This window comes from Camelus bactrianus, chromosome 17, assembly GCF_048773025.1.
Source record: "Camelus bactrianus isolate YW-2024 breed Bactrian camel chromosome 17, ASM4877302v1, whole genome shotgun sequence".
In the NCBI taxonomy this organism is placed as follows: Eukaryota; Metazoa; Chordata; class Mammalia; order Artiodactyla; family Camelidae; genus Camelus; species Camelus bactrianus.
In genome coordinates this window covers 11,416,825-11,439,333 of record NC_133555.1, presented here as the reverse complement: position 1 = coordinate 11,439,333, position 22,509 = coordinate 11,416,825, and the positions used below count along the sequence as shown (strand labels likewise).

Genomic DNA, 22,509 nt, shown 5'->3' with positions numbered 1-22,509 from the left:
ATGTTCTTGATCCTTGATCCTTCCCTTGATCCCTTGACTGACTCATCTCAGTCCTTCCAGCTTCTTCAAATATATCACTTTCTCCAGGAAGTCATCTCTGTCTGCCCCCCTCCCCCCAACTATGCTGGATCAGTTGCCTTCTCAAACCAGCTCTGCGGAGGCCTGAGCATCCTTACAGCGTAGACCAAACTGTGGGATGTTTGAGTAAATAATGTAGATTTCAATCATTCACTCATTTATTCATATATTTAACGTATATTTATTTAACGTATCTTTGTTATGTGACAGTCACTACTCCAGGTGCCAGTGAACAAAAATAGTAAGGCCCCTATCTCACTGCACGTACATTCACCAAAGGACACAGGCAAAAACAAAGAAACAGAAACAAAACCCCAAATCCAATTATTTTAGATAGTAGTGAATAAACCAGCATGATGAAACAGAGCCTCTATGGGGTAGACTGACTGTCTACTTTAGACAGCGGTGTCATGGAAAGCCTTTCTGAGGAAGTGACATGAGCTGACACAGGAATGATAAGATATGTGTCCTGTGAAGATCAAGGGGCGGAGCATTCCAGGCTGAGTTAATGTCATATGCAAAGGCCCTGAGGCCTACAAAAAAAGTCACTTGGCATATTTAGGGAGCAAAGAGAATGTGAGCCTTATTGGAGCCTAATGACCAGGGAAGAGGGTGGTTTAAGTTGAGGTCGGAGACTGGATTTTATTTCAAGTGCAGTGAGGAGCCATGAGGGGATCTGATGTAAGAGAATTATGTATGTTTTCGAACCGATTGCTTAGCTACTGTGTGGAGAATTGATTTTTTAAAAAGTGAGAGGTTCAGAAGTAGAAGTCCAACCAAAAAAATGACGCAAATAATCATTTACAAAACAGAAACAGACTCACAGACATAGAAAACAAACTTATGGTTTCCAAAGGAAAAGAGTGGTGAGCAGGTATGCAGGGATAAATTAGGAGTTTGGGATTAGCAGATACAAACTACTATATATAAAATAGATAAACAACAAAACCCTACTGTAGAGCACAGGGAATTATATTCAGTAGCTTGTAGTAACCTATAATGAAAAAGAGTATGAAAAAGAATATAGATATATGTATGTATAAGAATCACTATGCTGTACACCTGAAACTCACACAACAGTGTAAATCAACTACACGTCAATCAAGAAAAAGACTGTTACAGTAATTCAGTTGGTAAATAAGGGCAGCTTGAGCTCTTGGATGCAGTGGAGAGGACAGAAGAGGATGGACTCAGGATAGAGTTTGCAGGTATAGCTGCCAGAACTTGCTGATGCATTGAATGTGGGAGGTGATGGAAGAGACATTCAAGGATGACACATCATTTCTGGCACAGCAGCAGGATGTGTAAGATATGCCGTTTACTGAGATGATTTTACCTAACAGGTTTATAAGGGGGAAATTCAGAATATTATTTTAGTCATTATTTACAAAGCCAAAAGCATGAATTCTCCCTTGGCAACAGAAACACTTGTTTGTTTTGTGCGTCCTGGTCCATCTATCTATCGTAATATTCATCAGGTGTATTGACATTTACCTGTCAGCTGGCCTTTCCCCACCCCTCGGATGCTGACATACAGATCACAGTTTTCAAATGGCTTTGTGCAAAGACCCAGCACAGTGCTTGCCACTTGGCAAACGTTAAATGAATATGTTGCATTAAGCTGTGTTTTATTAAATAAAACTGAAAAATCTTATCAGTTTGAAGAGAAAGGTAGGCAAGGGATTAATTTTATCAAAAGCTTCCAGGGCTATCTCTCCAGACCTCAGGGTGAAGAAGCTTTTTCAAGAGACGTGTTTCAGTGGCATTTTGTACAGAATTACTTAAAAATACTGCCTCCCTGGCCTCTGCCCATAATACACTTATGTCAAAATGTCTGTTCAGGGGTGTTATCCGTATATCAAGGAGCAAATATAATCAAATATTCACTTGGATGCACTAAGACATAGCCCAGGAGAAACATCACACAGAGTCGCTGCTTCAGAAAGAAGGAACAGAAATTCAGGAACACGAGAATTCCAGAGTCATCCTGTGCACCTCAAGTTGGCAACAACTCCGCCTTCTGCTTGGCTTTTAGATTTATCTCAACTTGTCTAGTGTATCTTTATAGAGATGACAAATGTTTTTTATTAGAATATTTTATCACAAAATTAGCAGACTGAGGATCTCATTCTTCAGCCATTAATGCCCATTCATTCCTAATTTCCATGAGCATTGCGTGGAAATTCATAATCTGTCTTTCCCATTTAGGCTGGAGTACATAAAATGGGTCCTCGAACTGTATTCCTAAACACACAATAGATTATGTAATTAGCTCTCGTCTGGAGGTAAGAGGAAAGGGGAAATATAAATTAAGAAGAGGTTGCAAAATAAAGATGATATTCTTGTTAAAGTCTGTACCGTAAGAGTAAAATCAATGGAATTATCATCCCGCATGATCTGATATTTAGCGACTGTGTATTAGACCAATAAGTGCAAGGTGTGTATAGAGTTTGTACAATCATTTTGATCATTGAATCTCACTCAGAATTTCATATCCTCCTTCTGGCTCCAAAGTGTGAATAGTCAGGACGGTGGTGCTCGTTGCGTGAACTGAACCAATTGCCACAACTGATCACTTCCCTCACTAAGTGCAGATGTAGCTTACAGAACTCACGTCCTCAGTGGTCAGATTACTTCTTGGACATTGCAGCTAAGCCATTGTGGACTATGATTATTTCCAGCCCCAAAGGTTACAAGGAGTCACCAAATGTAAATAGTGGACGTTGGCTCAGGTCCTGAGTGTGATGTGTCCCGTGTTGGTCCTGCTGGTCCTCTTTAGCTCTTTCCCCCGACACACTGTGGTTCTGCGAGAGCCTGGTACTTGCTGTTCCCTTTTCCCCAACTCTTCACAAGGCTCACTTCTTCCTGCATCTCAAGTCATGACTGAAACATAGGGCAGGGTGGTGCGGAGGCAAGCCAACTTCCCTGGGTGGAATCCAGCCCCACCGCTTATGAGCTGTGTGACTTGGACATCATGTAACCTCGTGGTGCTGTGTTCTCAGCAGCCAAGTGAGGATAACAGTGCCTACCTCAGAGGCTTACTCTGTGTGTTAAATTGTACGTAAAATACCTTCAATAGGGACAAAACAGAAGTGCAACATCAGTACCTTCCCCACCTAAGATACACTCAACAAGTTATGTTTTAAAAAACCAGATCACCGAGTGGATGGATAGTATTCTCCTTGATTTGTAAAATGTATCTGGGCAATGACAGAGAAAGCTAGAACGCTGCTCTCCAAAATGCTGGCAGTGTTCAACTTTAACGTGGTTAACTTTTATTGATAAAATGTCTAGTTCTTAATTTTTTAACCTTTCTGCTTCTCTGTTTTTTCAAGTTTTAGAAAACTGTTTGGTAAAAGGGATAGCCACAGATGATTGGAACTAGAAGGCACTTAGAGATCACCCAATTTTATATCTTATTCTTTAAGAAAAGAAGGGAACTGAGGACCAGAGAAGTTAGGATGGCGAGGGGGTCAAATACTTGGTCCCCACTTACCATGCTATTTATCTGAGTTTCAGAAAAGCTTTTTGGACCTCTAGATTCACATCTTTACATTGTGATATTTGAGAATTTTATATTGAGAATTCTCCTAAATAAATGTCTTTTATTTGTAGTGCTCGCCTCTGGGAAGTACTATAAAACTGAGAGACAAAAGTGAGAGAATTTCCTATCAGAGTTTATATTTATTTACCTGGGTGTTTTAACATTTGCCTTGAAACAATGGTGTAACTCATTATGGGGAAAGTGCACCTGTTGCTGAGTACCGTGAAAGAGAACGATGTAATTGAGAAAAATCTATCATAATTATTTCCACCATGGGCACTGAAGTAGTCCATGGATCGGTGCTACCCCAATTGCTGGTTATTAATGATGATGGACTTGCTTCATTATGTGCTTCCCACACAGATCACAAAGAATTATACCTAAATTTCCATAAACAAAGGAAACGGACCACCTGCACAGCACAACTACGGGAGAAATCGTAGACTTAGGTGATAATCATGATGGCAGGTTTTTTTCTGTCTTTAGCCATTACCCCCGATTTGCTTTAAAATGGCTAAAGCAGAAGAGAATTCGCAGAAAATAGGACCGTCTTGGGAAAATGAGATCATGGTGTGAGGCTGTTTGTGTACTTTGTATTCACAGGTACATAATCGAGCATGAAAATTTATTGTATGGCCTTTGCCTTTTTTCTGTGTTTTCCTTGAGCCTGCCTGGGGATTCGTTTGGCAGTTCTTTATTTTGCTTATTAGAACCAAGACAAATGTTGAACCCTTGACAGCCAGTGTCTATCTGATGGGTCCTTGCTTTGGACATCGGTTGTTAAATATTTTTGGATATTATCCCTAATTAGAACTCTAAATAGAGGAGCTACTAGGGAAACAGGAAACAAAGGATTTGTTCCATCTTAGAATTTCAAATTCTCTCTCTCTCTTTCCCTCCTCCATCCCTATATTTGTATACATTAAAAAGCATATATATATGTCAGATATGTTTGTATAAATATACATAGTTTTATATATACTAGATATATTGTCTTAGGAAGTTAAAATGTAAACTTCACTTTTTTGAATGCTTATTATACTTCAGTATAAATTTAAATTATTAAAAATGTACATTCTCAAATATAACCAAAATAACTGACCATATTTTTCTAAGTCCTGACCCATTTCCCCAAGTTTAATTTTGTTTACCCATGAAAGCATTGAACAAGGTCAGCATCAAAGCACTTAATCTTCTCACCTTAAGTCAAGTTTTAAGCTCCTGGACAAGAGACCAACTGATAACCTTAGCCTGAGGTGGGACCAGATAGACGTGATCAACATAGGACTGAGAGTGTGTTACTGGTCAGCGCCAACCAGCTTCATCCTATTTGCTGTGGCGTCACCTGGGATGCAGTAAAAGGAGGGCAGAACTAAAAGTCAAGAAGGAAAAACATCATAAGATTCTGAGAAGTAGTCCCAGATCTACCGCTAAGTCACGTGAGACAAATCATGCTGTTTCCTTGGTCCTCAGTTTTCTTAGCTATAAAAATATGTGATTTACAATAAGTTATATTGGAGGGTCCTTCTAGTTGTCATCTAGGATTCCGGTCACAACTCTGTACCTTACTCCACTCCAACCTCAAAGTTTGCACACGGCACATACTATCAAACACAACACAACACACAGATGCATTGGATCGGGTGTCTTCCTAGCACTACCATCCAATCCTAGTGCAAAACTAGGTGCATTCAGTCTTTCAGGCCATAATGGGCCATTCTGTGATCCTTCGCCTCTGTGGCCATTAGATATCCTAGTGGTTCAGAATACTACATTCCTCTCAACATTCCAAACACTAAAAAATGTAAAAGGGGAAAGTAGAATATTCTAGAATATTCTGGATTATCAATGCAGTATAATGTATTCTCCATTATGATACTGCCACCTGTTCATAGTAAACTTTCCCAGTATTTCCCCAAACTGGGTTAGATTCTTCAAGTGTTAACATTAACCACCATGTGTCTTCATGAACAGATCAGTTTCAATTAGAGGCCACTTAATTAACCTCGCCATCAGATTAAAAACCCAGTCATTAAAGGGATCTCTTTTTTATTGTAAACTTGATCTACTACCTTTTTTTGATGACTTAGCCTTTAGATTACCTAGGGTGAAGCTTCTGCCTGGCAACAGGCAGAGATAATGCCCTTGACTTGAGCATAATTTTATGTTTCTTAAGATCCAGAGTTTATACCAAAACACATTGCTTTATTTTTCTCTCACCTCTAATTACAACTTTTGTGTGGTTTTGTCCCAGCAATCATGTTTAATTCCCTAACAACATCACATCTGAGGATCTGTGGGTGTACAACATGTTTTATGAAGAGAACATCTAAATGACTGAAGGATGTGAGATGTTTTGCTAAACTGCCATAGCTAATCTGATTTAATAGTGTCTTAATGGTCCGGATATTTTGAAGACTTGACAAGCTTAGGAACTTGGCAGTCAGCTTTAGACCTCTAGCATAGTCAGATCCATTTCAGGTCCAGGGGGGCCAAAGGTCTTGGATGGTCATTTAGGTAATCAGTAAGGAAGCATCTGTTAAGTATCCATTGTGCGTAGTACACTATAAAATAAAAAGATGTGATCTCAGCCCTGAGGGGCCTTCGGTCGTAGAGAACTCCAAATTAGTGAAGGGTCTAAAGTTTCATTCTTCTTGGAATTATTGAATTGAGTTTAAGAAAACACATTTACAGACGGAGGGCTTTGAAATAAAAGAGGGCAGAAGAGGTGTCCAGCCTAGAATAGAGATGTCTTGGGCATTCATTTGATTATACATTTAACCAACCCATGTTCATTGAGTGACTCTTGTTATATTTGTCACTAGGGATGCAAAAGTCTTTCTGTGTCCTCACAAGTGGTAGTCTAGCTAAGGAGCTGAATTGTAATCTGAGGCAGGAGTGAATCCAAACTGGGGAGGATGGAGAATGAAAGCAGATTTATTTAAGCCTCAATTGTGCTGAGAGCTACCAAGGAGCAGTGAAGGTCCTTGAGATTGTGAGTGGAATCACAGCTTGTGTGTAAGGAAGCCTAGCCCGGGCTTGGGAATCAGCCCCAACTTCCATAAAGAGTTGGCCAATCTAACAGAGAGGGTAAGAATTCTAGGCAGTGGATACAGTGTCCGTTTAAACCAGGAGTTGGCAAACTCCTTCCTGAAAGCTCAAGCTTGCTGGTAACCTGCTTTTCTAAATAAAGTTTAACATTTTTCTCCATAAAAATGTGGGATATTCTTGGTTAATTCCCAGAGTCTGTGTAATTTTTGTTGCTATTGTAAATGGTGTTTTATTTTAATCTCATTCTCTATTTGACTTGTATGTGATTCAGCATTTGGCAAGCTTGCTGAAATCTTGTCAGTTCTATAGTTTGTTCATTCTCTCGACTCTCTCAAACTATGCTATCATCCCCATTTTCTCCAAGCCAGAGGTTAGCCTACTAGGGAGCCAACAACAGCTCGCCACCATTTTTGTAAATAAAGTTTTATTGGAACATAGCCATGCTCCATTGTTTACATATTGTCTGTGGGTGCTTTTCAGCTACAGTGGCAGAGTTGAATCAGAGACTGTATGGTCCCAAAACCTAAGTAAAATCCTTGCTGTCTGTCTCTTTGCAGAAAATAACTGCCAGTCTCTGACAACATGATAATATCTTTAAATATCAGGCGACTGTCCCTCAAGGTTTGTTCTTTGTGGCTCCAAAGACTTGAACTGGGACCAACATGTACAAATTAAAGGGAGAGATTGTTTAGTTCAATACAATATACAGAACTTTTTAGTTAGATGAACATAAACGTACTTGCTCCAAAAAAGACAAAAGTTGGTTTTCTTTTCTGAAAGATGATGATCTTGTAATGAATTACCCAACCTGGAAACTATTAGCCGATTACCTCAGGACTTCACGGAAGCACAGATAAATGGTTACTCTACCTTTATGGGAGAGGGCTTTCTGGAATAGCTCAGGTTATCTCTGCACTTTAACTACTGAGAAGGAAGGAAAAAGATGTAGGTTTGGGGTTTCTTTTCACCTTCTACAGGTTTCTGCAGTCACATTAAAACCCAAGTGGAGGACGTGATGTACAACCTTCAGTTTACTTCCTCCTCCTTCCCAGCCCCAGGGAGGTCCTTGTTTGGACGGTCGTTGCCTCAAACTCTATGGGAATTCACTGATTAGAGGGTGGGTAGTGGTGGAGGAGATCCAATGGACAACCCCTCAGACCCCACATCTCCTTCAACTCAGGGCAAAATGAACCTTTTTTTAAGAGGGTAAAATGGTGAACTCAGCCAAAGAAATGTATGTTGACTAATTGGATATTTCCAAATATTTTTAGATAAGTGGAATCTACATCATATGAATTATTCCTCAAGAAAAGTCAATGTGGGAACTTGTTCATAAGACAATTTTTGCAATTTTTTTCTTCAGTCAAAAATCCCACTCTGTGGAAGTTGGTTACAGTCCCTTCTGTGGTTTAATTTAGCAAGTGCAGATTCCAGCTAAGGCAGGTGTTGGCAAAACCTTATGGCACAAAACTCTGCAGGCTGGCCTCCTGCCAAGACAGCGCTCTGCAAATGATAGTTAAACAAGCATGGTGTGTAGCGGATTTCTCTTTTATATTCTGTAATTTGGCAATGATTTTGCTGCCTTCTAGTTCTTACAGACATCAGCATCAGCCTTAGTAATTTTTCAGGTTTTGAAAGGGGAACCGTCATTACCACAGTCATCTACAGAATCCAGGCTCTTGATTGGCGCTGTCCCTGGTGGGACCCCATTACTGGTAGCCTTCCAGTGACTCTGATGTCTGTTAATGTGAGATACAACTTCTAGCTTTGGCTTCACACCTCGCAGTTACTTCGGGGAAGTTCTCAAAGTGCATCATTCCCTGGACCAGCAGTGTTAGCATCACCTGGGAGCTTGTTAGAAATGCAAATTCTCAGGCTCCATCTCAACTTAGTAAACCAGAAACTCAAGCCCTCCAGGTGACTTAAAGTTTGCCAACACTGGTTTAAAAATATATATATATATATATAAATTTCTAACATGTCTTCCTTGGGAAATAAACGCTTCTGGCTATTCCATAAACAATTAATTGTCGCCTGCACACGTCACATTGCTACATGATGCACTGAAGAGGGGAAACTACAAATGTCACGAAGATAGCGATCAGGTCTGGGTACTGCATGCCATGCCATTGCTTGGTAAAGTGCGCGGCTGTGGTCGGTGTTAAGCGAATAGGTATTGAATGCATTGGGGTGTAAACATGACTAAGCCCCTGACTCCCGGAGGCTTTGACATTTGAAATTTCAAGTGATGGGACTTGCACCATTGTTGTGGTGGCGCTGTCACTCCAAAGAGGGGGAAACCTCGACAGTGTATTTTAATGAATTAAGACTTTTTTCACCTTATATTTAAAATGCAAGATGTAGGTGTTTCTATTTAGAACTGAAAGCAAGAGTTTTCCTTATGGGCAAAGTCTATATTGCACAGGAGAAAGGGAATATTGCTGAGACTATGTTTCCTGGTTGATCCTGACTATTATGAGATGCACTCTTTACTTCTGCTTTACCTTGGTTGTGTAGACACACCTAGGCTTTTGTATCTCCCCACCTTTCTAAATAGTTTGAAGATGGAGAAAGGATTCTGGAACAACTCCATCAATGGCCTCACTCTTTTTGCCTAATTATTTCTGTAAATCACCAGAGCAGCTGTAGACCAATTAAGTTCAAAAGTGTGCAGGTGGTCAGAGGAATGACTTGAAAAAATGCACTCCTGTTTTACGGGGCCTTTCGTTTCTTAAAAAATAAAAAAGGCAACAGCTTTTAAAATTTAATGTAGAAAAATAAAGGCTAAAATCGTTTAAAAATCAAAGAGATTGTCAAATAAAAATGTAGCCTGTGCCAGATGTAACCAAATTACATAGAACAGTTCACAGGCATTCCAAAAAATATTCACAATGTGGTTGAAGAAAATGGCTTCCTTTGTTTTTTTTAATGACTTAAATCCTAGGACAACCTTTTTATACAATAAAAATCCTTTAAACATCAGTGAAAACCATGCCATCCCATTTCTCATCCATATCTTTGTGTCCTGTAAATACTGCCATAAATACAGGTCTATCTGCATTATAACTGATAACTGTTACTCAGTTCTTATGACCATAAATGTAGATCACTGTGTCCACCCAGAAGTCACTTCATATGACCATGTAAATAACCCACACAGCTCATTTCAGGAAAAATTTGATCTTAAGTGAGTGGACTCAGACAAAAAGCCAAGATGATACTTAAAGCAAAACTTTCATGCCTGGGAAGATGTGCAAGTTTGACTTCATGGTTGTCATGTGTCACAGTATAAAGGGCCACATTTCTGTATCTTTTCCTTCCTTTCACAAATTCCTACCTATGGAAATTTTTTCTGTGTGCCTAGTACCGAGCTAGGATTTGTGAGGAACAGAAGAAAGCAGAAGTACTTCCATTTCTCAAGGAAGAGAAGGTACAACAGAGGAGAAGGCAAGGTTATAAACAGCTATAAAGATGATAGAAAACAGCGATGCCACGTGAGTGCCCAGAGGTTTATTTGTAAAATGTTTTACAGCAGTTTTTTACTGAGCACCTATTAAGTTCAGAGACAGAGATAAAAGGTAGCATGAAAAAGACAGATGTATTGCTTGACGTCATGGGTTTTTACCATCTAGATGGAAGACAGAAATACATGATCTACCCAGGAGAATTATAAATTGTGGTAATTAGCATAAAGGAAAGAACATATTAATACAAAATAACAGCAGGAACCCATTTTAGACAAGATGATCAGAAAACACTTCTCAGAGGGGACATCATTTGCGCCAAGACCTGAAGCCAGAGAAGAGTCATCCATGTAGAGGTCATAGGGAATGAAAGAGAATGGAAACACATCCACACAAGTGCTGGCGTGCGAATGTTCACAGAAACATGATTCATGATATCCCAAAGAGGAAGCAGCCTACGTGCCCATCAGCTGGCACTGGGGGTTGGTTATGTGCCCCCCAAAAATATGTTGAAGTCTAACTACCCCCACTCCAGACCTTAGAATATGGCCTTATTTGGAAAGAACGTGTTCAGATCAGGTCGTATTGGAGTGGGTTGGATCTTTTATCCAATATGACCGATGTCCTTATAAGACGGTGGAAGACATGGGGAGAGAAAGTCATGTGATGACATGGATAGAGATTGGAGTGACACAGCCTCAAGTCAAGGAACACCAAGACAGATGGCCACTACTGGAAGCTAAGAGGAGGCAAGGAACGATTCTGTCCAAAGTCTCAGAGCACAGCCCTGTCGACACCTTTGTTTATGACTTCTAGCCTTCAGAATTGTGAGAGAATAAATTCATTTTGCTTTAAGCCAGTTAGTTTATGTCTCTTTCTAACAGCATTCCTGGGACACTCCTAGAGCCAGTGAATGAATGGATGACTAAAATGGTGTCCTCCATCCAGTGGAATACTATTCAGCAACGAACAAGGCACTACTGGTACAGACCACGGCATGGAGGAACCATGATCGCACTATGCCAAGTGAAAGAAGCCGGATGCAAAAGATCACACAGTGTATGATTTCATTTATATGGAATGTCCAGAAAGGGCAAATCTCTAGAGATAGAAAGCAGATTAGTGGTTGCCTGGGGCGGGGACTGGTAATTAACTGTAAGTGGGCATGAGGGGTCTTATTTGGGTGATGGAAATGTTCTAAAATAGTTTTGGTGATGGTTAGTAACTCAGTAAATTTACTAAAAATCATTACATGTTTTTTTAAAAGAAGTCATGGGAAACAGTGAGAACTGAGGCAAAAGAGGTTTGATAGTTTCTGGTCATTAAAAGGCTAGAGAGGAGGGGAACAGAGGTAAGGAGTTCAGGATGCTGGAGGACTGGACTTTGAGTCAGGGCCTTACTAGGACAGAAACCCAGTGTATATGGAAGGTTTCTAGGACAAGGAGGTGGGAGGGAGCCTGATCACGGCTGCGACCCCCCTTTCCCCTTGTATTTTAACCTTATCATCTCATCTCCCTTCTACACACGATAGACTGTGATGGAGACTGTCTTGATTTCCTTTCTCTCACGGCAGTTGTTTTTCTAATTAACACCACTCTGGGAGTGCACAGCCACACACAGCACTGAAAGGTGTTAACTTGTTCCTGCGCTTGGAGTTATACTACTGATATTTATGGGATGGTGAGTCAATGGTACGAGCGGTTTGTTAGCAAGTTCAGCAGCTGTGTGTGAATGCCGGCGTTAGCAAGCACTGCCTCTTTATGGTCCAGCTTTGTGGCAAATGCTCAGGGGGAGGAAAACCCAAATTGGGTGCAAGAGAATGCAGAGATTGGCCAAAAAGGGAGGAATGGTTTTGAATGTGAAGGTGTCAAATATGGATTTTGTGTATCTGAATTTAGTTTTGGGGGGTTATTCATTGCAGTGGTGAGAGGCCAGAGTAAAAGATGAGGAGGGGGAGTCAGGGACTAGAGTTGCAACCTTGAACACAAGTCTATTGTGAGACTAAAGACAAACTGTTTAACCTCTTTGAGACTGCAGACTTGCTTGTAAAAGGAAGGGATGGACTAGAACTGTGGTTAATTTTGGGGCGGTTAAAGTCCTTTTGAGAATAGGTTGCTAGGCATGGGTCCTCTGCAGAAAAGTGTGCATCCATGAATGACAAGATTAGGATTGCTGAACCAGATTATCTCAAAGATGCCTCCAAAATCCAACACCCTATTAGTCTCTGAAAGGAAAAAGCAAACAACAATGTTGAACTTTGTACTTTCTTTTTGGGAAGGGGGTTGCATTTTTTTTTTAACTGAAGTATAGTCAGCTTACAATGTTGTGTCAATTTCTGGTGTACAGGATACTATTTCAGTCATGCATATACATACATATATTCATTCTCATATTCTTTTTCATTATAGGTTACTACCAGGTATTGAATATAGTTCTCTATATACAGGAGAAACTTGTTGTTTATTTTATATAGTAGTTGGTATCTGCAAATCTCAAACTCCCAATTTATCCCTTCTTATCCCTCCCCTCACTGGAAACCACAAGTTTCCTTTCTGCATCTGCGAGTCTGTATCTGTTTTGTAAATATGTTCATTTGTGTCTTTTTTTTAAGATGCCACATGTAAGTGATATCATATGGTATTTTTCTTTCTCTTTCTGGCTTACTTCACTTAGAACGATGATCTGCAGGTACATCCATTGTTGCTGCAAATGGCATTATTTTGTTTTTTATGGCTGAGTAGTATTCCATTGTATAAATATACTACCACTTCTTTATCCAGTCATCTGTCGATGGAATTTAGGTTGTTTCCATGTCTTGGCTTTTGTATATAGTGCCACTATGAATATTGGGGTGCATGTATCTTTTCGAATTAGAGTTCCCTCCAGATATATGCTCAAGAGTGGGATTGCTGGATCATAGTGTACAACTTTGCACTTTTGACAACATACATCCCAGCCAACTTAGCTTGACTATTACATCATCTGACTCTTGGGGTTGATTTTTCTCTTAACACATGGAGGAAATCCTCTTGTTGCTTCCCAAGCTATGAAACTGCAGGTAAAAAGGGTCATCTCTGCCAAATGAGTGGAAGTGTTTCTCTTGGTCATTGTACCTGTCCCCATCTGTCCCTTGCTTTTTAACCTTTTCCTTTGAATCCTTCAGTCTCTTTTTCCTCTAACTGTAGGAGGCCTGAAGAAGAGACAAAATGGAGGATCCTATCACTTTTTTTAGTAAGCTAGATAATTTCAAACTTTTTATTGGCCCAGCTGGGTCAGAGGGCATGGAAAATGACTAGAAATTGAATAGAAATGAATATTAAAACACTGTACTGACCTAGCTGTAGTGGTAGACAGCGTCAAGAATGTATTGATAAGAAATAATTCGTAAGTATTTAGTTATAAAGCATGGACTTAATTTCTGAGGCTGTGTTACCTTGGCTATAACTGTACAGTGATCTTCCAGGATATGGGAAATAGGGAGAATGTGCCCTTCAAGGTAAGCTTGCCATTACTGCCATTGGCAAGGTGGGTATACCTTAAAGGTTGTTTTCTATAGTTGTTCCCCATTATTCTTTTGCCACTGTTTCAGAATATAATAAAAATAAAAGAATTTTGTGTTACCTTGTGTAGGCTAATTTATGACTAGTTCAGATTGGCCTTCAAAAATGAAAGGTAGAGTGATTTGTGGCCACAAATTGATTACTCAGAAAGTTTCTTTACATAGACACAATAAAGCATGCATATATTTTTTAATGTATGTTAAATTTTATTGCAGTATGTTTCCAAAGAAATTGTCAATTTGGTATTGCTGGTGGCTGGGATTTTATCCCCCTTCCTTTTTTTCTTCCACAACTACTTTTTAAAGAAGTGTTCTTGAGAAGCAAAGTTGTGCACATGGAGAATGTAATCGCAGGCAGATGGTGTGGTGCTGTGAGACAAATTTTCCTCTCGCAGTAACTGGGAGAGAAGCCACAATTCACGGCTGTTAGAGAAAGGATCTGCTTTCCGTGAAGGAATTAATTGCACACATAATGATGTAGAGGAGCATCCTAGTTAACAGAAAAACACTTGCGTCTATGTTTTTAAAAGAATCTCCAAGACTTAGCTCCTTTGTTTCTCCACAGGGGTGATGGGCGAGTATGAGCCAAAAATAGAAGTGCAGTTCCCGGAAACGGTCCCGACCGCGAAAGGAACAACGGTGAAGCTGGAATGCTTTGCGTTAGGAAAGTAAGTCCTGGTTTCTCTTCTTCCTTGTCCTCCCTCCAGCTGGGGCAGGTAGAGAATTTTCTTCGCACTGTTCTCAGCGATGGTTGCCGAAGTCACTGAAGAGTGAGCCAAGCCTCTCCCTTCGTGACGCTGCGTGAGCATCACCTCTCACCTTGGAGAGGGGACGTGTGGTGGCGAAGGTGGGGAGGCCGATAGGGCTGCCACGATGGACGTGACCACAAAGGAGTGGAGAATGGGCGCTTCTGTAAAAGTATTTTGTTCTCGTGCTGTGACCTGTCCTGTGCACGTTGTCTAACCCAGAGTGACAGGAAAGTAATGACCTTCATTGAGGTGCAGGGAAGCTGACTTTTTGGGGAAATGTGGACTCCAGTTTACAGAGCAGGCATCAAACTTTTCTTGTATTTTTTTTTTAATTGCCACGCTCTTCTGCTTTGGATTTTGGTTTCCTTCTGCTTTGGCTGTAGCTCTGTAAGACCTGATAGTCTCAAGTAATCTTTTTTAGCTTTATTTTACAGAGTCATCTGAGAATTATTTGCAAATTTATTATTCAGTCTGTGGAATATTCTTAGTTAAACCTATTTGGGAACCAGTTAAATTTCCCCTAGTGTGTCTTTCAGAGGGCATAAGGAAAATGAAAAGCAGGTCGGTTAAGATTTTGCCAGTAACCCTGCAGAAAAGGTTTGGCATCAGTGACAAAAACTGTCATCTGAAATAAGAATTTTTAGGTCATCTGTGCTTTTTAATGATGCATATAAATCTCTGTGCCCAAACCCATCTATGCGGCTAACCCACTGCTACCTCCTCACTCATCCCTTTTCCGTGCCCAGGTGTTGGCCAAGGCAACAGCACCAACTTTTGCTCAGCTCGTGTCAGCATGTAATCTCTATTCATCTGATTTTTGTGTTTTACAGCAACATGGAAGAAAGTTGGGGTTTTTTTGTTTTGTTTTGTTTTTTAGCGCTAAAGGAAGGATCCTTTTGGTTTTCATGTTTTCGACTCACGGCAGTACAAGCTACAATAGTGTCTTTACTTTGGTGCAGGAAAATACAGTGATCATTTTCTACGTCCTGAAAACTTTCCCCATTAAATAAATTATGGCAGAGCTGTAGGACTGAACACTGTACTGACGTTAAATGTCAGGTTGTAAAACGACATGTAAGACATAAAATGCCCACGTTTTATTCCTAAGAGGATAAAAACAGATTGCCAAACAGTAGAAGATGGTCCCATTTTTTATTTTACATATATATATAAATATATCTTATATATAGTATAAATACGTATATAGCAGGAAACTTAATTTAAAGGAAAGATGAAAGTAGGTTAACTAGATAGTCTAGGCATATGTTGGATGAACTCTGTAAGGTGGCACCTTGAAAAATCTTCTGTAGAGAAAGACAGCAAAATTTATGTTGTTCCCACTTCAAAGAGGGTATGAATTAAAGTCTATTCACGCTGCTTGAATGGCATTAGAATGAAAACAAAAGACCCAGGTTGGGCTCCTCCAGTCTACACAGAAATGTTTGGGGGACGCACTTCCAGCTGCTGAAACACATCATCACGGCCCACTTAAGAGCAGAAAGACTATGTCTAAGTACAGTTATTTGTAAAGGCGTGCGCATTAAGTGTCTGTCGCATCAAACGTGGAGACACCCGTAATGTCCTTCTGATAGAGCCCTTTCTGCGTTTTGAGTTAGCATCTGCCTAATGAACGTAAATTCTCCTGAAACAAGTATAGTAGCGTTGATGGCTTTAATTTTTTAAATACCATCTCAGGTTTTCCAGAGAAGATTAGCAAGTCTTTAGTCTAATTACTTCTCTGTGTGTGTTTTTGTGAAAAATAAATAAGTAAATAATTGTATCCCCTGCTAGGAAACTGCAGTCTTAAAAGCGGTGGTTAGCTCACTACACCATTGATTTGCAGATTCGGGGATGCCCTCCTTGCAATTTAAGATGTGTTCTAAAGTTACAGCTGTAGGATGATGGATGCCTTGAGAGTATATAAAGACCCCACAGATTGCTTCTTTCTGTATCTCACTGTTCTAAGTACAGTTTCCCCAAACCACCCTCTTTTTAGGAGGGGGAGGTAAGTAGGTTTATTTATTTATTCATTTAGTGGCAGTACTGGGGTTTGAACCCAGGACCTTCTGCATGCTAAGCACACACTCTACCACTGAGCTATACCCTCCCCTACAAAGGCACCCTCTTAATAGACTGCTATATATGTTGGTAAGCTTCCATAAAGAGTGTTCCAAGAGGCAGACAGTGGAAGCTGCCAGTGCCTTGACACTGACCACATCCCTTGTGCCTTATTTCAGTAGTCACAGGAGCCCAGGAACCCACCAGGGTCAAGGGGAAGAGAGGGCCTGGACCTCATCTTGGTGGAGGCATCTTTAATTCCCCGCATCTGAGCATGGGCATTTTTCATATTGATGATTTTGAAAAAGCAGATACACTAGAAAAAATTTAGCAAGCATATAAAAGTCTGTTTTTATTTCAGTATTCATATTGCATGGAAGATTACATAGATTACCTTATATAAGTTTAAGAAAGGTTATTGATTTTTAAGAAAAACATTAAGTATATAATACTACTAGAGATGTAGATATGGCTAAAATCATAATGGTGTTAAAGTGCATAAACGAAGCTCAGGAAACAGTGTGTAGTGCAAGCGTGTAATATTTAGACCCGAGAAGGAAGCGTTTGTTAGGAGCATAGGTTCAAATAAAAGATGCCACATTCTCTAACTTGAGTCACTCCTTTTTTTCCTCGCTATCAGTCCAGTACCAACTATCATCTGGAGAAGAGCTGATGGAAAGCTGATAGCAAGGAAAGCCAGAAGACACAAGTCAGATGGAATCCTTGAAATCCCCAATTTTCAGCAGGAGGATGCTGGTTTATACGAATGTGTGGCTGAAAATTCAAGAGGGAAAAACGTTGCCAGGGGACAGTTGACTTTTTATGGTAAGTGTGTGATTCCAGTTTATCATTTGTTGACCTTTTTGTTATAAAGATCATAAGCTGGGAGGTTTGCATTCAGGCTTTTCCAGAAGGATTGCACAAAATGGGATTGTGTGAAACCCTTGGTTTGCTGCTTAATTAGCATTCCCTGGGTGATTTGGGGCGTGGAGAGTGAAGATGGGGGGCAAGGATGTTGACAGAGCAGAGAGGAAGAAGTTAGGCGGATGTGTTTGGAGGACGGATATTAGTGTGAACACACTTGCAAAGGAACCATTTTCGCTCCTGCCATCAAGCTGTAAATCTGACGCAGGAAATGTTGTGTTATTCATGCTCTTGATTTATTTTTTTTTTCAGCTCTCTGTTTTTCTTCATTTGAATTTTGATTTGGAGCTTGTGTTAATCCTTTGTAATTGCTCCTATTTGGTAGCGGTTTAATGTGGTACCATGAACATTTCAAAATGCACACTATCCAAATTTAGTTTCTATCAGAGTGGAGTGCGACAAATCTCTCTCACCCCGAAGACTTTTTATGTGCAGCTGCTTCTATTCCAATCAAATCGTCGGCATTGATCCAAACATAATATAAATGTAAAACCTCTAGCACGTGGTCTTCAGTTGAGCCTATCTTGGAAACCCTGTTAAGGTATTGATTTGAAATCCAGAAAGGGATTTCATCGGGTAGGCATTTTGAAAGCAAATTGAGTTCTCCCAAACTGGAACATGGCTGAATCCCATCTGCATGGAGTATTGAAAATAAGTATTATAGACTGATAATTGCTCAATAATGGCTTAAGTAAACAACAGTGTATATTCAAATGATGAGAGTAGTTCTTCAGGGGCAAGATGTGGCCAGAGCGCTAAACGTTCTTACTTCTTGCAATAGCGGATACCACGAAAGTCTGTTTTGCCAATTCTTCTTCCAGAGCATTTTGGTTTTAAGATATGGGGAAAGAATTTTGTTCACTAGTCATAGATGGTTTTCTAGAAGCATGATGAGAAACTGGGTGAAGATTTTGGATATCAGCTAGCCTTCAGTGACCTCAGCCATCTGGCCCTCCTCATACTGGACTCATACCTCTGATACAGCCCAAGGAGGAGAACACACATGCTTCTACAAAGTGTTTTATGCGATGACCTGCGCATCAGTTGGTTGAATAAATATGCACTCTTCTTTTAATCACACATCTTCCTTCCACAATAATAAAGAGCTAACTCTACCCATGCCAAATGACAGACTTAATATTTGACCTTTGCTCTTTCTTAAACTGTGGTGGTTGATATCTTACTCGAGTAATCGAAAAGCAAAAAAACAAACAAACAAACAAACAAACAAAACACAGTTAATTGGCTGGAAAAAATATAAGACTGAAGGTTACAGATTTGTTCAGTGAGATAACAATTTTTAAGTGCTGAGGCTACATTTTTCTCACCAGTGTAATAATTATTTCTCGTATGTCAAGAAGGGGCAACCTGAAAATATTCTAATAAATGGCCAATGTTTTCTTTTGTATTAGTTGAATCGAATTTTTGACTCAGCGGTGGCTGTTCCTGAATGTTATTTGAGTAGCTCAACAAATTCATTGAAGTCACATTCACTTCTATGATTTTCTTTTAAGTGAAATATCTGTTTTCAGTAAGTTAAAAGAGTATGAAATATTCTATCACCTGGAGTTGGCTCTCTAGTAGGTCTGAGATTTCCTGCACTGGCAGAAGAATACTCCGGAGTTCCTGTTTTGGAAAATAACCCTTGTCATTGGCGCCCAGCTTTGTACAGTGAAAGGTTTTTTCAGGGATCCTGCCTTGAAGATGAAAATCAAGTCCTAACAGTGTTTCCCTTTTAAATGAGGTTATCTGCATCCATGCGTGGAGAAAAAAGCAGAATGAAATTTGACTGCTTTTGCTGAAGATAACACAGCTTTTTCCTCAGCTGTCAAGCACCCTCGGTGTTCGAAGCTTGTCAGATGAGTTGACTTCCATGGTACTGGGCTGTTGCCTGTATGTTTATTCTTTTGTTTTTCCTCAACTAGTGTATCAGTGACACGGAAATTATCGAAATGTTTTCATTGTCACCGGAGAGCTTAATTATACAAAAGAGCTTGGCTGTCATCTTTTTTTTTCTTTCTTTCTTTTTTCTTTTTTTCTTTTTTTTTTTTTTTTTTGGTCTCTTTTGGGTTTTCAGAATGTTCCTAATATCCAGCTGCCTGGATCTCCAATTTAAATGAGTTATTATAATTAAAATCACTGTGTATTTCACAAACGGGAAGAAAGTAGCCCTAGTCACTTACCCGTGAACATCCTGTCTTTGTTGATGAGATAATTTCTTACAACATTAAGATGTGCTGTGCTTGGGGATTATAAACCTTGTGTTTCCGCTTAGAAACCTGCTTCTCTGTTTTTGGTTCCAAGTTGGTGCATCCCATTCATCACCTCTTGACTTCAACCACCGCAGACAGGTGTGCTGACTTCTGTTCTGGGTTGCCATAAGGGCGGTTATTCTGTTCTTGCACTGGAACCATTTAATTTTCCTCCACAGCCCCGTTGGGGGTGGCGCTTCCACTCACTCCCTGGGCGGAGCCCCTGCTTCTGGTTTTCGCTGTGGCTGTGTCTTTGGGTTGGCATGTGCTACTCAAGTTTGGGATGTAGGAAGAACAGAAACTAGTTCAGACAGAGAACATTTTTTCCCCTAGCCCATCTTCCCAGTTTCTTTTTGCCAAGACTTATACTTGACCAGAGTGTATCTAATTTTAATCTGCCCTTTGAGACATTTTTCAGAATAAAAAAAAAATTCCTAAAATTAGATCTGTTATATTTTCATGGGTGAAAAACTACAGATCTTTGTCTCTTAAAGGTAGACATTTTCCAAATGATTTTAATATATTATTAGTTTGTTAAAAAAAAAAACTTTCTGTATTGCCTACCATAGGGCAGGCAATGTTAGGCACTTAGAGCTGTAAGACAAACCCCTGTCTTCAAGGAAGTTGTCTTTGACTAGCAGTTGACAAGCAATATACTATGAAGCAAATAAATGAACTGGAAAATTTCATGTGATGAGAGTGTGAAGAGAATGATTAGGAGGCTATGACAGAAAATAACTAAGAATAGAAGAAAGGCGTGGGAAGATAAGGTAGTCAGGGAGGACTTGTCTGAGATTTGACTTCTGAGCTGGAACATAAAGGATGAAAAAGAGCCAGGCTTTCAAGAGGTAGTTCATTCCAGGCAAAAGGTAAGGAAGTGCAAAGGCCCTGAGACAGGAAGCTACTTAACATGTGTGAGATGCATCAAGGAAACCAGTGGAGGTTAAGTCATGGTGAGAAGGAGCAAAAGGTTTTGAAACATGGGCGGTTGACAGATTACGCATTATTTGTAAGCTGGGTGGAGTTTGGGTTTTATTCCGATTGTAATGAGAAACCATTGGAGAATTTTAAGCAGGAGAATGAGCCAATCGGATTCATGCTTTTAGAAAACAACTGGCCTTGCTTTGTGGTGACTAGATGACAGGGAGCCAAGAGTAAAAGCAGGACAGTGGGTCAGGAAGCCAACCAGGTGAGAGAGGCTGGTGGCTAGCACTCAAGGAAGGAAAATCAATGGAGATTTGAGATTTAGTTTGGAGTTAGAGCCAGTAAGACACTCTTGTCATTCCTACAGATAGACATTTTATGGATAAGGGAACTGATTCCCAAAGACATAACGTTACTGATTGATGTTTACTCCGTAAGAAGTGGAGACAGATTTCAAATGCTACGCCTGTTCCTTCATGTTAGAAGTCCCCAAACTTCAGCGTGCATTAGAATAATCTGAAATTTTTATCAGAGTACAGGAGACTGAGTCCTACCTCCAGAAGTTCTGATTCTGTAGGGCTGGGGTGGGATTTGAGAACTTGCATTTCTTTTAGGTTCCTTGGTCAGGAGGTTGCAGCTTGTCTGGAATCCACATTGTGAGAGTCATTGCTCTGTGCTAGGCTGTTTCCCAGGGGTGGAGTGACGCCAATGCAGTTACATGCAAGCAAAGGTGTTCCTGCTTCTCTTAAAAGCTAACAGCTTGCTGTCACGTCAAGCATTGTAGCCAGCCTCCACAGACAAAGTAGAAGAAGAGTGGGAGAGGAAACCGTCTTTGAAGAAAGAAAGGGGAGCATAAAATGGATTTAATTCACTTGATAATTACTCATCTTTCCACCTCGTTGCGTCTGGATAGTCACTTCCTTTTTGCACAAATAGACCAGTTGAATTATAGTCATCATAGGAACAAAGCATGAACTCGTGGAACCTGATATTTAATGCCTTTTTTACAATTTCTTCTCTATGTAACAGGTGTTAAGTAAAATCATCTTCACCATGAGAAAATAGGGAATATAATTTTTGAGCAATAAACAGGTGATATTTCATAGAATCCTATAATGTTTGAGTTCGAAGGATCTATTGGGGCCAACCCTTTGATTGTTATAACTTTAGAAATAAGGCCCAAAGGCATAAAATAACTTACCCAAGATGATACGGTGAGCAGGAATTCATCTATGACTAGACTTGCTCTTTCTGTTAAAGGATACATGTTCCTTTTCCTGCCAGTAAGACATTTTAATAAAATAGGTAAAGGGAAAAAAAAATCCATCAGTCATCCAGTTTCTTTCTCTGCTTGTTTTCCACAACCAAAGTCATAAATGAAAACATCCAGATGAACACCTGACGTTTTCTCTTCCTGTTTCCTAGGACAAGCACCTGATCACTGAGTCCAAAAGAGAAATTTCTTTATTTTTCTGTCCAACTTACCATCTATGGCTGTATGTCTGGACCTTGTGGGCGATGGTTCTTTGGCTCTAAAGGCAAAACTGTAGGCTGATGACACTGCACGCGGTGTCTGAGTATCTCTAAGGTCATCAGTGAGTGAATACAGAGCCTCCTGCAGCCCCTCATATTAATCTCCCCACAGATACTCTGTGTGCATGTCATCACTAGATAATATTCAGCCCCACAAAGTGGCTTAAAGGACAGAGCGACCAGAAAAAAGAACGCAGTAGATAAATTAATTTTGCAGCGGAGCAGTCATCTACTTAATTCCTGGACATAACTGATACTGAGACCCTCAATTTCTCTGAATGTCTCTTAAGATAAAGTCAGAAATGTTTGCTTCCTTCACTTCAGCTGGTGGTTGCAATTAAGTGGGTTGCTGCAGTTTTTCATGGGGTGCACA

At 40.0% G+C, this 22,509-nt stretch overlaps 1 protein-coding gene across 5 annotated transcripts in view; it reads left to right on the top strand.

The window, feature by feature from the left end:
- Nucleotides 1–22,509, top strand: part of CNTN4 (contactin 4) — an 814,349-nt gene that overhangs the window by 645,802 nt on the left and 146,038 nt on the right. For all 5 annotated transcript variants that reach the window (XM_074344450.1, XM_074344446.1, XM_074344447.1 and 2 more), the window contains 2 exons: nucleotides 14,262–14,364; nucleotides 17,144–17,328. In XM_074344450.1, coding sequence (XP_074200551.1) covers nucleotides 14,262–14,364; nucleotides 17,144–17,328 — 288 coding nt within the window. The remainder of the gene's footprint in view (nucleotides 1–14,261; nucleotides 14,365–17,143; nucleotides 17,329–22,509) is intronic.